The sequence below is a fragment of the Fundulus heteroclitus genome, chromosome 21, assembly GCF_011125445.2.
Source record: "Fundulus heteroclitus isolate FHET01 chromosome 21, MU-UCD_Fhet_4.1, whole genome shotgun sequence".
NCBI lineage: Eukaryota > Metazoa > Chordata > Actinopteri > Cyprinodontiformes > Fundulidae > Fundulus > Fundulus heteroclitus.
In genome coordinates, this window is record NC_046381.1 from 28,940,273 (window position 1) to 28,956,885 (window position 16,613).

At 48.6% G+C, this 16,613-nt stretch overlaps 1 protein-coding gene across 1 annotated transcript in view; it reads right to left on the reverse strand.

Annotated features, from left to right (window-relative positions):
- Positions 1 to 477: 477 nt before the first annotated feature.
- zeb1b (zinc finger E-box binding homeobox 1b) overlaps positions 478 to 16,613 on the reverse strand; it is a 59,587-nt gene continuing 43,451 nt past the window's right edge. The window contains 7 exon segments of the mRNA XM_012871198.3: positions 478 to 3,463; positions 5,787 to 5,967; positions 8,769 to 10,316; positions 10,318 to 10,466; positions 10,914 to 11,019; positions 12,064 to 12,266; positions 13,117 to 13,278. Coding sequence (XP_012726652.2) covers positions 2,793 to 3,463; positions 5,787 to 5,967; positions 8,769 to 10,316; positions 10,318 to 10,466; positions 10,914 to 11,019; positions 12,064 to 12,266; positions 13,117 to 13,278 — 3,020 coding nt within the window. The 3' untranslated portion in view covers positions 478 to 2,792.

The window sequence follows — 16,613 nt, forward strand, 5'->3', positions numbered from 1 at the left end:
TGGTCAGTTAGAAATCCTATCTCTTTTTGATCAAAATAAAGAGCATTATCTGCTGCAGGTAAGATGCTGACTGCTAATAATTACTAGAGAGAATCCCGCTTCCAACTAAAATCTGAATCATGCCCTTTGTGAACAAATAACCTAATACTTTAAACTCACACTGAATTAAATAAATATGAATTCCTCAGTATTTATGTTTAACATTTAACATATAGCTATATAAACTTTCATATGATTTTTTTCATACCACTTAAAATTATTTCATTTTCATAATGTAATCAAGGTAAAACAAAACAAAACAAAACAAGAATATAATCAAATCGTGTGAAATAAACTGTCAACATATTGTTGCCAACCATGTTCTTCTGGCTATAGATGCTAAAATTTCATTTAAAATTCTAAACATCATGACAGTGTACACATGTAATTGATGCATTTTATTGTGAGATGGGGAATCATAAAAAAATGGAAAAAAAAGAGAAACAAAAACATTTATTATAAAAAAGATGAGGGTGTTAAAAGGGGAGGGGCATAGAAAACTGGGCGTGGTTGTGACACTGATGAAAAGTAACAAATTGGCACAATAAGAACATAAGAACATACGGCATTATTATTTTGGCTTGGCAAAAACGACAGTCTATGTGGTTAGGGATCATCGTTCAATACGACAGCACACACTCATGCTATTAGACATACAATTAGTTTTCAAAGTTCAGTAGCTTCATATTGGGAGAGGGCAAAGAAAACTGACATGAGAGTAGATGCAGAGAGGTCACAGGTTCCACATTTTCTGGCTTGCATGGTGAGAGCTTTTTTTCCCCCAGAAGAAAAAAACTTCATTCGTTCAAAAAAAAGAAGAAAAAAAAACATACTTCAGTATGCCGGAGTCTTGTTTTCCAGAGTTGCAGTTATTCGCCTTTTCTTCTTTTTTTTTCATACTAAAATATATTATCGCATTAATACAAACTACAGTATTGTACACTACATTGTGTAATAAATAAGCGTAAAGAAATGTAAAAAAAAAAAAAAAGAAAAGAAAAAGAAAATAATCCGACACATAAATACAAAAGTTTTCTACAACTAAACAGACATACCCATCTTGTCGGGGGTTTGGGATAATACTGCCACTGTAGAACACGTACAGAACATAAACCAACACGAGGGACAAAAATAATACTGACAGGTAAAAACAGGCTTCAATGAGACTTCATTTAGTTACCTGAAGAGACAGCTGAGGATTCTATGTGTTTAAACAAGTGCGCCGAACAAGCTTAGGGAAGGCAGGATGCGGTTAACCGCGACAAACCAGTCGCCTTCATTGGAACATGCTCGGTGATTATTAGTCGCTCAGATTATGAGAACGAAAGACGCAGCTCTAAAATCCCATGTGTCAATCTGCAGGCTAAAACTCTACTCTTCCCGCAACAGTGTTCCGGTTTATTTGACCCAGACCCGGCACCGGCTGATCCCAGCTGTAAGCTTCAACAGCAAGATCCAATGGCACTTCTGATATGCATGCTTTCTTACACGTTTTTTTTTCTTCTTCTTCTTCACAATTATTTTTGCATAAGGCTCTACGTTTGTGGATGGGATCAAAGGAGGTGGCTAAGAAAGCAGACGTTTTGGCTTTTGAATTTTTGTTTTTGGGAACGACCGGTTAGCCAATTGAGACTGACCTGGCCTGAACGAGGCTTCCCCCCCATTAGCATCTCCTAGCTTCAGTAACTTGCTCATGTAATGTGCATGCACATGTAAAAAAGGGGGGAAAAGAGATAGAGAGAGAGAGAGGTTGCACCTTTTGGGAGGTCATAAGCCAAACTGTTTTAGTGTCCGCATTAAACAAATAAGACAAAAATAATAAGTTTATTAGTGGCTTTTAGTGATTCTGGCTGGTGGATTTAGTTCAGGGTTCCTACGCCGTCTGGAAAGGTCAGGAAGTTCATCCCTCCATCCTGTCCATCCATCCATTCGTCCATCCATACAGATTTCAGGTTTCATATTGGAGTATTTGTCATATTTACTTCTGTTGACTTTGCTTGGGAAAAGTGTGGAGTTCATGCCTGTTAGTGGCGCTCACGTTTATCAGACGGACGTGGAGTCGATCATGATTCAGCCAAATCTTACTGAAAAAAAAAAAAAAAAAAAAAGCAGACACAACACATCTGTGATGACATCAACACTGCCTGGTTCCAAAAACACGTTTGCTCTCGGTTGTTTTTCTTCGTAAGGCTCCCGGTCCACTCCGAACACCAGAAATGAGAAGCGTAATGCTAAACACGTGCGAGCATGATGGCATGGCGCGATAATACTGAAGGGTACAACGAAACTCAGGCCGTAGGTAAACCAAGCCACTTGTAGTGCACAGGATTTGTCTTTTTTTTTTCCTTCCAACTTAACAAAATACTGACTTTTTTTTGTTCATTGGCAATAAAAAGATATAGAAATATCTCCCAACTGTACAGCTTTTAAAGGTTAAAATATGAGTGACAAAATTAGTAACACTGATAAAAAGAAAGGACCCAAGGTTGTTTTAGTAATAAAACATTATCTAAAACGTGTCGGCTCTAGCTTCCATAGTCTGTATAATGCATGTCCTTCGTTCGTTAAAATTCCTCTTCCTCTTTTACGAGCAGTGAGAAACGCTCTCCTGCGCAAAAGTCACTAGTATTTTTTTTTTCAGGCACACCTGGATTTCTACACAGTAGTGAACTGTCAGAGTGAGCGGAGGCTGTTCCTCTGCGCGCGGCCACCACCGGTCTGATTGGGTCTCACGGAGGAGTCTCCTTCCTCCTTCAGTCTGTGTCTGCCTTCTCCTCCTCAGAAACGCCGCTCATGTTTCTTTCACTTTTACTTTCCTCTCGGACCTCCTCCTCCTCCTCCTCCTCGGTTGCACCTCCCTCTGTTTCCATCCCCTCCTCCTTATTGATGTTGACTTCCTCCTCTTGCTGAGCGCTCCCCACCGTCTCCTGCTGCCTTGTGTCAGCCTCCTCTTTCTCCTCCGTCTCTGATGTTCCTTTTTCCCTCTCCTCCTCCATCTCCTCCTCATTCCTCTCTTCTTTCTCCTCCTCCTCCTCCTCCTCCTCTATCTGCACAACCTGAATATCATTCATGTCCACCACGCCCTCCTCCTCCTCTTCCTCGCTCTCTTCGTCCTCCCTGGTGCTGCTCCCTCGCTCATCTGAGTCCAGGAGGGAAGGGGCCGTGTCCTGCCTCTGCATCTCGGTCGGGACCTCGCCGTCCTCCTCGGCGATCTCCCGGCCTCCTGCTTGGCTCTGCGCCTCCTTCTTGCAGTAGGAGTAGCGGTGGTTCATGTGCTGGGAGTAGGAGCCCGAGTGGGAGAAGCGCTTGCCGCACTTGTCGCACTGGTACGGCTTCTCCCCCGAGTGGAGTCGCATGTGTTCGATCAGGTGGTGCTTGTGTTTGAAGGCCTTGCTGCAGATGCCGCACTCGTGAGGCCGCTTCCCTGCCAAGAGAGGGGAAATAAATAAGCTCACCACAATCGCCCTCAAAGTGGATTCAGTCTGAGTAAAAGTGTTCCTGGTCTGAAGTACGCCACTGACGCTGAGTGGTGTATAATCCACACAGGCCAGAGATCCAGCTGGAAGCGCTTTGCCACCATCTGGTGGCGTTACGCCCCACTTTAGCAGGTTCAGTGTCTAAAGTGTGCTACATTCAAATGACCGCTAGCTACTAGCCCAGTCAGAGCAAAACCAAGACGCATTTTTTATAGAACTACATAAATCCAGGCAGGAAGGGGTATAGGGGTTAAACTCATCAAAAAACTAAGCAGTGGATCTTAAAAGATTGTGTGACTTATAAAATATTAGCTCATATTTTTCTCAATTCCTGCATGAGGCGGCTGTGCTGCAGGGCTAACACTGCCGTTGCCATTGGCCCTTAAAATATGGACAACGGCACATGAAGATGGGTGTTCCATATTACATGAATAAGTTCTGTGTCTTTAGGCTAGATTGCAAATCCACACTGATCTGGCATAACATTATGACCAGCTTTGAACAAGTTTGGCAAGCACAGAACTGACTGGGCTGTTTGCACGACACGCTGTGATGTCCTGTGTGTTGGGACATCAGTCTATCAGAACCAGCTTTACCTTCTTTGGTAATTTGAGCTACAGTAGGCGTTCAGACTGAGTCCTGATTTACATCATAGACACTGAACCCTGCAGACCAGAAACACACTCATGCCCTTTTGGAGATGTTCTGACCCAGTTGTCTAGGAATTGCCACTTGCTCCTCGTCAAACGGTACAGCTGTTGTTTTCTGGTGACTTTTTCAAGGTGTTTTTTATGTTTCACATCAGTTGTCAAAGCGACGTGACCTACAACTATCACAAACCTTGGCCACCAGAGTTCCTACCACATACCACCGTTCTGTTGCTTACAAGCACAGCTCCCAAGCACAGCTCCCAAGCAAAGTTCCAGTCACGTTACCCGTGACTGGAAAACAAAATACTGTTCTCTGCTGACAGACAAAAAAATAAACCTGCATACACATATTTACTACAATATGTATCTGCCTTAGTGATTGCCACCAAACTCACAAAGCGCCTCTGAAACAACTCAACCTGTTCCCAGCTCACACCAAAATGAGTCCAGAGATGGCTGAATACAGGTGTGAACGCACTCATGGCACATGGAGGACGTCTTCCCTCAGACCACTTTCATAGACATCACTACACGCCCCTATGGCAGCTGAATTACCTGGACAGCTGTGAGCTAAAACAGCTGTCTGTAAGCAGCTGTTGCTGCACTCATGTTGCTCTCCTTTACCCCAGGACAAGCCATCAGCCATCTGCCTGAAATACTGTTTACTTTTACAAGGATGATTCTTACACCTGTAGCTATCGGGTCGCTGTATGGGCGTGTTAGTCTTGCTCTCCAATTTGATTCATTCTGGAGCTGATTAAGCCTAATGCAATCATGCCTTTCTAAAAATACTCATGCAAAACACCAAACCTCTATATTCCCTCTATCCTCCTGTCTGCCTTGCATCACATCTGTCAGACAATGGTCCCAGTTAAGCCTACGGAGTATGTAGCCGATAAATGAAACTCAAACCAAGTTACTGTCTGAATAATGATGTGTGTGACATTACAGCAGACCTGTTGGTTCCAGGTCTGCTGTAATGTCACTGTTCAACACTGTTCAATGGCAGGTCTGAACAGTGCCCAGGATACAATCAGCACCGACACTGTTAGAAAGGTTCTCCTAAAGGAAGGGATGATTGAAAGACAACAACAAGAAACAAATCCCCCGCATTGCTGCATAAAGCGTCTCTCCACCCTGAATGCTGAGAGTGAGCTCTATCATCAGCGTATCCAAGGAGAACATTTCAACACAGGCAGCTAGTTTCACCTAAGATGAGGTCACTTGGAGCTCAAAACTGTGCTTCGGAGCCAGGTATCGGAGTAATAAAGAAGAAGAAAACGCCTCTGAGAGTGTTGACCTGAGCTTGGCCGTGGAATCATCATCTTGAAGTGCTCCAAATCACTACCAGAGATCGCCTGTTGCAACACACGGAGCTGTACATGGGAAACTGGCAGCGCGGCGTTGGGGAGTTGGTGGAAATAAATCCTCAGACCTCTTCTGTGAGTGTTGAGTAATACCTGCTGGAATGGAGGTGTCCACCCTTCTTCCAGCCCAAAATCCCCCTCTGCATGCACTCTGACTCATGTTTCCAAGCACAACAGCAAGTGATGGGTTCCGGTTCTGAGAAGCGGCCTGGTTTATGCTCTGCTCGTGTGTGTTTGATTTTTGCCACATTTACCTGTGTGTTCATATTTGTGTCTCAGCAGCGAGCTGCTCTTCTGGAAGATCTTGTCGCACAGGTCGCAGGCATACATGCCGCTGTCCGTCTTCTTCATCTTCTTCCTCGCCGGGCCGGAGTCGGAGTCGTTCTGCTCGTCCAGGGCTGAGTAGCCCTCGGAGCCCAGCTCCAGCCTCTCCTCCTGGGAAGTGAGACATCACAATAAAATGCTGCTCATACTTCGTTTTCCCCCAGCGCCGGTTCGGAGAAGCAGTGACGCTTTGCATGAAGCGATGCTGAATCACACCCTAGTCATGGCTCTCCATGAATAAACGCAACAAGCACTTCCTGTTGCGGACACACGGCTGCACCACGTGTATCCGCAACATCGATACTCCTTCCTCTCTGCCGCTAAAGCCTCTGCTGGAGCCAGAGGATGTTGGCCATCGTTTGTGTTGCATTTTACAAGGCAGATCTATGCCAATCCACTTAACACAAAAGTATAATACAACAACAGGAAATCGATGCAGCAGGCAGAGGTGTTGCCTTCAAACTGATCCCAGCAGATCAATGGGCCGTGTGCAGCTAAGGGTGGCCATGTGTCCTCCACGTGACAGCAGAGGCACAGCCCAGACGACCTCACATTTACACCCGTCGTTTCTGCTCTCATTACGTTTCTGGGCGCCAGGTTTTACAAACACATCTGCATACAGTGCCTTGCAGAAGGCAGATAAAAATCGGAACCGTGTGGCGCACATTTCCATGCAGCCCCGCTGAAAGGAAGCCCGGTTAAAGCTGCAGGCCTGCTGATGTGCCTCCCCGCCAGCTGTCCCCACGCAGGGACCCATAGGGTTGAGCACTCTTGCTTGCAACATGAGGCGGCAAAGGCAGATTAGAAGGACAACGAGCAGCAACTTGTGTTTCTGCAGATTTGGATTTGGATTTAGGCCTGGACTTTGAGTGGAGCAGTCAATAACATGAGCAGGCTTTGGTCTGAGACCGTAGCTCGGCCTGAATGTTGTCGAGCTGGAAGCTAAGCCTTCACCCCGCTCTGAAGTGTTTTGCCGCCTCTAGAAGGTTTCCTTAAATAATTGCTCTATATTTATTTCTATTTTAAATTCACACCCACACTGACCCTGGTTAATAAAATCATCCAAAAGCATGATTCAGCCACCACCTTGTTTTGTGAAATGGACCGTGTGTTAGGTAGAGCTGGGTGATATAGAAAAAAAAGATAGAACAGGAATCATATTGGTTGATATTGATAATAATCAAAATATTCAACACATACACTATATTGCCAAAAAGTATTCACTGCCTGCCATACTCATGTATGAACTTAAGTGACCTCCTATTCCTGATCCATGGGGTTTAATCTGATATTGGTTCACCCTTTGCAGCTAGAACAGCTTCAACTCTTCTGTCCACAAGGTTTAGGAGTGTTTCTGGGAATTTCTGACCGTTCTCCCAGAAGCACATTTCTGAGGTCAGACACTGATGTTGGACCAGAAGGCCTGGCTCTCAGTCTCTGCTCTCATTCATCCCAGAGGTGTTCTATGGGCTTGAGGTCAGGACTCTGGAGTCCAGAGGCGGCGTGCTCTACACCGCTGCAGCTGACGCTTTGCGTTGCTCTTGGTGATGTACGGCTGGGATGCAGCTGATCACCATGGAGACTCACTCCATGAAGCTCTCTGTGCTGTTCTTCATCTGATCTGATGCCACATGAAGTTAGGAGGTGTGTAGTGACTGACTGCAGAACGTTGGTGACCTCTTCCCACTATGCGTTCAGCGTTCACTGACCCCGCTCCCTCAGTTTATATGGCCGACCACTTGGTGGCTGAGGAGCTGTCCTTCCCAAACACTTCCATTTTCTGATGATACAGCTGACTGTGGAATATTTAGGAGCCAGGAAATGTCCCTACTGGACTTGTTGTACTGGTGGCATCCCATCACAGAACCATGCTGGAGTTCACTCAGAGCGACCTGTTCGTTCACAAATGCTTGTAGAAACAGTCTGCAGGCCCACGAAGGTCATGGAAGGGACAGGAACACCTGATTCCTATCATTTGGAAGGGGGAGCAAATACTTTTGGCAATATAGAGTATATTTTAAGTGCAGCCCTGGCCATTTTATGTTTAGATAAAGAACACTGAATTCAAACTCAACCCTTTATTCAACCAACTTTGTACCAAACCGCAAGTTTTAAAAAAAGAAAGAACGTGTGCTCTCTGAACTCTTTGAAGGGGGCGGAGCTTGATGATGCGTTCATGGTTCTGTGTTTGTGATTGGTTGGGAGGATGTAATGACTGTAGTATCAACCTACATGATAGGCTAGAATGCAAGAGAAAGGAAAGCTGCTCTTATATTTAACTTTTTATCGCACCACACGTCTGTCGACCGATATATATTGCTAATGAATTATCGTCCGGCACTAGTTCAAGATGATGTAATATGTTACTTTCTGTCAATAATATCCGTTTGCATTTTGCCCAAAAGGTTGTTCTTGGTCTCATTAGATCATAGCATCTACCTCTACATTGCTTATTTGCTTAAGTCTTCACAGAACCGCCTCCACTGAGTCAAACATTATTTCCCCTCCACAGTTATGCACTACTTTCCAGCATTTAAAATTCCAATTAAATATATCTGAATGTGAAAAGGTGTAAAGGGTTTAGATACTCTTGCAAGGCCCTGTACAGATTGGATTTTTGATATTTGTGGCCCTGAACAGTAAGTTTTGATCTGGACCATATCTGGACTGCGTAGCGTCTTTTCCAGTCTGCAGAACTTCTACCAGAGTTGCTAAATTCAACATGGAAGCCCCTCTGTAGAAGCTCTAAGTCAATGAGCTTAAAAAAAACAAACTGAAGTTGTTGTTAATAAACTGAACACAGCATAAGAATACTATTTTTAATACACAAGGCCATATGTTACCAGCAGACACCGTCAAGTCTAAATAAACCCCTGTTATCTCTCTGGCCTGCGCCACCAAAGGCCACGTACCTTGATTCCGTTGAGGTGGATGGTCTCGTTGGTCTCCGTCCCTGCAGGGCTGTTAGCTGTAGTGGTGTATGTGTAAGCCAGCTGGGGGATCAGGATAGTCTGTTTGCTGTTGTTGGTGGTTAGTGCTCGCAGGCATTGCATTGTGGTCACAATATCGAGGGGTTTGGCACTTGGCTGGTTGGCGTAGAGTGCGAGGGGGCTGCCCTCCATGGCTGAGAGTGGCAATGTGTCCTTCTTTGTGCAAGTTAAGTTCAGAGGTTCTTCCCCCTTGGTGGAGCAGGACGACGCAGAGGGGTAAACCCGGGCTGCAGGCACCATGCTCTCTGCTTCTTCTCTGGCTGGCTTTGGCAGTGACAGGTCCAGGGGTCCGTCAGTGCTCTCGGGGGTATCGGCTTGGGCGGGACCATGGGCTGTAAGGTTTAGTGGCGAGGGCGAGGCCGGCGAGCTGTGAGTGCCGTTGACCTCTGCTGGCGTGGCCTCTGTGGGGCTGTCCTGGCTCCCAGAACTGCTTATAGTGGCTGAGTCCTTCCCTGGGACCAGTGATACCACGCTGTGTGCTTCACACGAGTCCTCCTCTTCTGACGGAGGTGTTGGGGCACCCAGGGATATCTGACCCTGCTGCATTTTGTCGAACCACTTCTTTACCACGTGGACCGGCAGACTGACTGAGTCAGAGATCTTGACCAGCTCGTCCTTGGAGGGCTCTGCATTTAAGGCAAAATAGGCCTTGAGAAGGGAGAGGAGGTTCTTGGGGTGGTTGCAGAGTCCTCCGTCTGAGAGCAAGGCGGCGACGGCCTCGGATTTATCTAATCCTGCTCCGTTCAGTCTGAGTCCCTCTTTCTTGCAGTGCTTGAGGGCATGGAGTGCTTCCAGCCCACCTGGACAGTTCTCACACAGGAGACAGCTTTTAGTGGTCTTTTCCTCTTGTTGCTTTGCCTCATGGTCCCTGCCGCCTCGGACGGAAAGATCCTCGGGAAGTTTCTGGGACTTAATGGAGTCAGTGGCGCTCTGAGCCGGAGACACCGGCTCTTTCTTCAGGTTGTGGGGTGTGAGCTGGCCCTGGTTGGGGTCCAAACTGTAGTTTATGATAAGTTTGGCGTTCCCATCCTGCCCCACGATTGGCAGGCTGATGGCTGAGATGAGCTGCTGCTGTGGGGGGTGCAGCGTTCCAGTGGTGAGGCCCGAGTTTACCTGGCCTTTGGCGTTGTTTTCCAGCACCTGCCGTATGACGTTGCCGTCCACTGCGACCTTGAGGGCGTTCTGCAGGTCCGCCAGGTTGATGCTGATGGGGGACACCAGCCCCACTGTGGGCAGGACCACCGCCTGCACAGTGCCCTGCAGGGGGGCGGCAGCACCTCCGCGGAACACCCCACCATTCATAGCAGCCACAGTGGGGGGCGCTATTACCGCTGGCTTGTACTCGTAGTCCACGGGCTCTGTCTTGATCTGGTTGACGGGCAGCTGCTCCTGCAGGGGCTTGCTGTGCTCCAGTTTCTCCCTAAGCTGTCCGCAGTGGACTGAAGGGGACGCGGGCAGCCCTGGCGAGGAAGCCTTGGGCCTGGTTCCTGGTGCTCCCCAGGCGCTGTCTGCTGTTCACTGAGATGACGCCGATGCACTTCTTGCTGCTGATGTGGGAACTGTACGAGCCTGAGTGGGAGAAGCGCTTCTTGCAGTGGGAGCACTCGTAGGGTTTCTCCCCTGAATAAAACCACGGTTGAAGTAGAGGGAGAGAAAGGGGAGGGGGGGGGGGGGGGGGGGGGGGGAGAACGATTTCCATTAGTGAATGAAGCTAAATGAGCAAGCTAGGCCATAAGCAGTACGACAGGAAAAAGCTCTAATGCATTTCAATGATGCTTAAACGTTGGTGTAATGGCACCACTGGGAAATGCCCGTCTCTAATTGTTGTCCCATAATGCCAAAAGAAACATGATTATGGCACATTAAGGAGGAGAACACAACACACCGAGACTAGATGAAGGAGATCTAAATGCAGGGAAACATAAATAAAACATAAAGGCTACTTCGGCTGAGATTTAAGCATCTGTGGCCGGCAGAGGGGCACGACAACAACACACACACACACACACACACACACACACACACACACACACACACACACACACACACACAGATGTGGCCACTCACCGCTGTGGATGCGGAGGTGCTCCTTTAGATGGTGCTTGTACTTGAATGCTTTGCCGCATTCGGTGCACTTGAATTTGCGGTTGCCTCCGGACTGCGTGACGTGCCTCTGTGAGATAAAGGGCGAGGGGTCGTTCAGTCACACAAACAATGACGAGGCAACCTTTGAACTCTGCTAATTCACATCACAATGTCAGAAATCAATCAAGGGCTAGAGTTCATGTTTATTTATCGTTTTTGGAAGCTGGTAAGCTTTTATGGGGAGTTTCCTATAGTCCCTGGTCCTGCAGCACGTCTGCCTGAGTTAACAGCGCTAATGTACTAGAGATGTAAGGCAGAAAAATTAAGCATTGGATGAAGTTTGGTACAAAAATCTTAAGTTGCTCCTTTTACCATGTTGCTTTCACGGAGTCAACTTTTCTCTCAATTGCTGTAATTCAGAAAAGTTCTCCAGTCTTTTCGAGTATTTCCTCAGAGATTTCTTGTCTCTGATTCAAGGGATGAACCTCTGCTACCAGATTCAAAACACTGGATCATAAACAGCCAGGAAACGAGATCTTTGGGAAATGTCGCAGTATCAAAACAGGACGACATACCTGACTGAAGCGAAGCCCGTCATATCCGGGGCTCCTGCTTATTAGGAGCCCCGGATATGACGGCGACTCTTTAAGCTCGACACCCTGCATCCATGTTTCAGACTCTTATTTTGAAGGACAGGACCTGAGCTACACTCAACATGGATTCTTTAAAACAGAAATGTCTTAAATCCTTGTTCTGTTGTTTATAAACGCAGACAGGAGCATGTTCAAAGCTCTTTTGGGATAAGGACCACCTTAGATAGATGTGTGGATGGGTCAGACCATGTCTGAAATAATTCAGTTTAAGGACTCTTGAACAATGTTTGAAATAAAAAAATAGCAGTATTTTTTTCTCACACTGCTGCCATTAATCCAACATTGTATATTTCCTTGTCTCGTTTATTGATGGATTGTTAAAAGCGCACTGACAGCTGAACATAGAAAAACACAGAAGCTCTCCTTCTCTGCCTAGAAAGCTACCACAGAGAGCTCCTTAAGCTTCCAGGGAAGTCTCTCTCCTTGGAAACCTGATGTGAATTTGGCTACCAGCATCTGGGCAGAACAGAACATTTTACCTGATCCCGGCCTCCCTTGTGAACGCTCATGTGCCGCTCTAACTGAGCGCGGTATGCGAAGCTGTAGCTGCACTCGGGGCAGCTGAAGCTCTCCTCGGTCTTCTCGTGCCGGTACTTGATGTGCTCCTTCAGGGAGCTGTAACGCTTGTAGCCCCGTGCACAGTACGGGCATGTGAGCAGCTGGGAGAAGGAATCAGGGGTTCCTGGATGAGACGATAAAAGAAGAAGAGGAGGAGGAGGAGACGGGGTTAGAAACACATGTCAGGAAGCCCTTTGATGTCGCGCATGACCGGCCGCAGTAACACTGCCCTGTGATTTCACCGATCACTGCGAGATCCTCCCCTGCAGGTAAACAGCAGCCAGGTAACCAAACGGATCAAAGCTCACTGCTGATAAGTGTTTGCTGTCCTTGGCTGCGTTTGATTTGTGTTTCTGTAATTCTCGCTGAAACCAGGCAGAGAAAATGACGGCTTCAGACCCTTCAGATCCAATCATGTGATTGCCTATTGTGTTTTGGAGACGCGTGTGAGGGAAAAACGAGGCTGTTCAGCACACGCCGCCCACCTGCACCCGAGCCCCGGCCAACAGAGGGTCTTAGCTGTCCTCTTCCCACACAGGTAAAGCATTACCTTGTTAACACGTGATATATTAAGGCCTCCTGGGACGCAGGTGAGGGCTGTGGCTGGGAATGCACACACATTATCGCCCAGGTAGCTGTGAGTCAGAGCTCGCACAGACATGGCAAATTTACTCAGGTGTTGCTGTTTCTGACCCCCCCCCCACCCCCTCCCTCCACCCCCCATGGGAGCAGGTAAATGGCAAAAGCCCAGGAGGCGTAAAGGCGCCACAATGAGCCGCTCTTAACAACCAGCAGTGGCTGTCATGATGTCAGAGCTTGGTGCTAATGGGCTGAGTTAACACCTGAGGTGCAGCGGGGAGCAGGTAGCGCCGTCCCCTCTGGTGGGGGTAATTACCACGCCGGTGTTGTAATAGTGTGAGAGCCCGGCAGTACGAGCAGGGAGGTGTGACTCCGACAACAACGATGTGCCGTACCGTTCTCGTCGTGCACGCCGGCGTCAGGCGTGCCCTGGCGCTGAAGGTCATCGTCCGGGGCCTCCGGGTAGATGATGGCCGTGTCTCCTTGCTGGAGCATCTCCTCCACCAGGGCGTCCGTGCTTACGTCATCCTCGCCATCTGAAGCGCAGTCTTCCTTCACTGCAAACGAGCAGACACACACACGCGTTACAGACTCTCCTTCATTCATCTTCTGCGCTATTCCGGCATGCTTTTGCCGCGTGTGTGAAACCTCAGCCGTTCTGTGAAAGGGGAGGATCTGACAACGTCACGGGGAATGACATGCCTCTTACAGTCAAAGATCTTCATCGTCACATGTTCAGCAGACTTGAAGGAAAAAAACCCTCCTGACATTCACAAAAGGATGAGAAACCCCATTAGCATCAAAGGCCAGGGCAGAATGGATGAGCATGGCGGTCTGACTCGGAGCTGAATGCTAAGCCTCTATTAACCATGTTAGGTCAGGTACTTGTTGTGACTGCGACCGATAATTAGGTGACGGATCTCCCCCACGTGTGCTGCAGCCTACAGATATGAAGCGGAAACGATCCCACTCTCTGCTCTCAGGTGAGGCTCGGCCCGCAGACCGAGTTTGGCTAAACGAGCCGGACGTGTTCCTCCTCCTCCTCCTCGTCCCACTGGCTCGGCCCGGAAGTGGAGCGAGCGCTAATTACCGCCTCGTAACCCTGAGGACGGCGTTTACCAGGCGCGAACGCTTCCTTCCTTCTCCTGATCTCAGCTCTGCCAGTGCTACCTGAGGTGGCTGCAGGAACCAGGTACAGCGTGTCAGCAATTAAACAGAGCGCCGTTCCTCCGCGGGTGTGTTAGTGCGCCTCGCTGGATCATTACAGAGGATAATTACAGGGGCGAGCTCGCAGCTACGAGCGAAGTTAGCCTGCTGTGGATGCAGCGGTGCTGTTTACTGGCCAGATGTCGGATAGACTCCCTCTGCTTAGCTTAGCGGAGATTGGAGAATTGTGTTATGTGAATTGTGTACAGTATGTGTGTGTGTGTGTGTGTGTGTGTGTGTGTGTGTGTGTGTGTGTGTGTGTGTGTGTGTGTGTGTGTTGAGAGACGGGGCCAGATGTGTTCTCCTCAGAGACGGGAACAGGTGTAGCACTTCATGACTCACCGACACAGCGAATACCAGTGCTCTTCCAAACAGGGCTCGCTCCGGCTTCCTCTGGAGCACCTTAACAAAGCCAGGGAACAATACCACGGCAGTCATTTGTTGCTATGGTTATTAAAGGCTGCTGGAAGAAGCCTGCTGGTCTGCTGCGGCCCTCTGAGAGATCAGGAGGACAAAGAGGCCGTCTTTTTGTGAGCATGTCAGTGTGGGGGTGTGTAAAGCAGGAGAAAGCAGCAGGTGCTGAGAAAGTCCCATCTTAGACCTCATATCCTGTATTTTCCCCCCACACATCGCCGCGCTTCTCCCACGACCCGAGCAACATCAGTGAAAGGCCGACCTCGGCGGTCTGGGAAACATGCTCATTGGCTTTCTCACTGCCTGAGAAAAGCAACAAGTAGATGCGGTGCTTTGAAATATAGGACCATTCATGCCCTGTAGACCGGTCATCTAAACTCAGAGGGCATTAATCGGACAAGCAACCAGGTGACCCGTGGCAGCTCTGGAGGAGCTGTAAGGATCTACAGCTCAGGACAGCAGCAATCTGCCATGAGCAAACCTGTGAGTGAAGGAACTCTGGTCAAACGAGACAAAACAACCCCTTTTGTCCTACAAGAGAAGCCTTTTGTGTGGCTGTAAATCACCCCATGCCCCCTGAGTGGAGCGACACGGTGGATGCAGGATGATGGTCCGGGGATGGCGTTCTTCAGCAGGGACAGGGAAGCTGGTCAGGGTTAATGGGGAGATAGATGCACCTCTGGGGAAAACCTGCAAGAGGCTGCAAAAGGCTTAAGACTGGTGGAGCTTCGTCTTCTGGCAGGCTGAACGTACAGCCAGCCGAGGCAGATCCGGGTAAAACGGCCCAGTCAAAGTCCAACTGGTGAGCTGTGGCTGGACTTAAAAAGTCAAGACACTTGTTGACTCCAGCTGGACTTGAGCTAGTTTACAAAGAAGGATTGACAAAGCTTTCGTAAATCTGTAAAGGCAGCTAAAGGAGTTCTACAAGGTTCTGGTGCTGAACCAGATGAAAGTCTCTTGGAAACAACGCACCAGTTTCTTTCTCCTTCACATTTACGCACAATCCTGTGCTGCTTTCTCCCATAAAATACCAAAACGTAATAGAAGCTGGAGGTTATAACAAACTGAGACAAACGGGTGTGAATGACAGAATAACAGATTCGTGTCCGTTTTTACATAACGGCGGCGGTGAAAACGCGTGGCGTGTCAGGAAGTGCTGATCAGGCTGGGATTTGCTCCCTCGGCCGCAGTCAGGCACACGGATTCACCCCAAGGCTGCAGAAAGTGGAGCGTGTGTGAAGTGGAGTCCCGGTTGGGGCTCAGCGGTGCAAAGGGATGACAGGCTGTTGTTTTCACTCCCCGCCTGTGTGATTCCTTTGCCTCGCTCGGCTCTTTTTCAAGTACGGAACAGGGCCAGGAGGGCTTGCAGCCTTGCTGAGGTGGCTCTCTGTTATCAGACTGCCCCCCCCACCCCCCAACCCCCTCTCCCCCGACATGAAACATCACGCAGGCCGCTCACATGCTGACGCAGGGATGTGAATGCACCGCTGCACACGTGGCGGATCAGGTTAGAGAGCTCGGCAGATGCTTCAGGAGAGAGTGTTCATAGAAGAGCAGCCCACCACCTACTTGCCGTATTCTCATCCCACTCTGCCCACATCTCTGCAGCGTGATGCGGTTCTGCTCACCCATCATGCCTTTCCTGTCCTGACCCACCCGTGGCCCGACTACTTCCTGTGGTCATGCATCCACAGCGCCTCATAGATCCTGTCTCGGGGGGGCGGACATACATCAGTGAACAAGACGAGGCTTTGTAGAAAAGAATTTAGAAAATCTAACAGTGGAGGAGGAACAAACGCGTTTCTTTATCAGCAAGCCACGGCAGACAGAGTGAAGCAGAGACCTGAGGTGTTCTGAAATCAGGACAGGGAGGATTTGTGCTCCTTCTCTGCCCGTCCCGCTGGAGAGCCTTGCTTTCCTGTTCCTTTGTGACGCTGCAGTATCACATCCAGCAATGTAACAGGCTCTTTAATTAGACTTTTTCTTTCTATCACTTTCAAAACAGCTCTCAGTCAACCATTTAAGAACACCCTTTTTCAAGTCTTGCCCCAGACCTGTGGGCCATTCTAACGCAGGAATGAAACCATTCTGTGGTAGCTCTGCTTTCAGCTGGAAGGCGAACCTCCGCCTCAGCCTCAGGTCTCTGCGGCCTCTAACGGGTTTTCTTTCAGAACTACCCGCTGTTAAGCTCCGTCCATCTCCCAACCAGCTCTGACCAGCGTCCCCGCAGCATGACGCTGCCACCATGTTTCCCCGTGTCCAGGGTGATGTG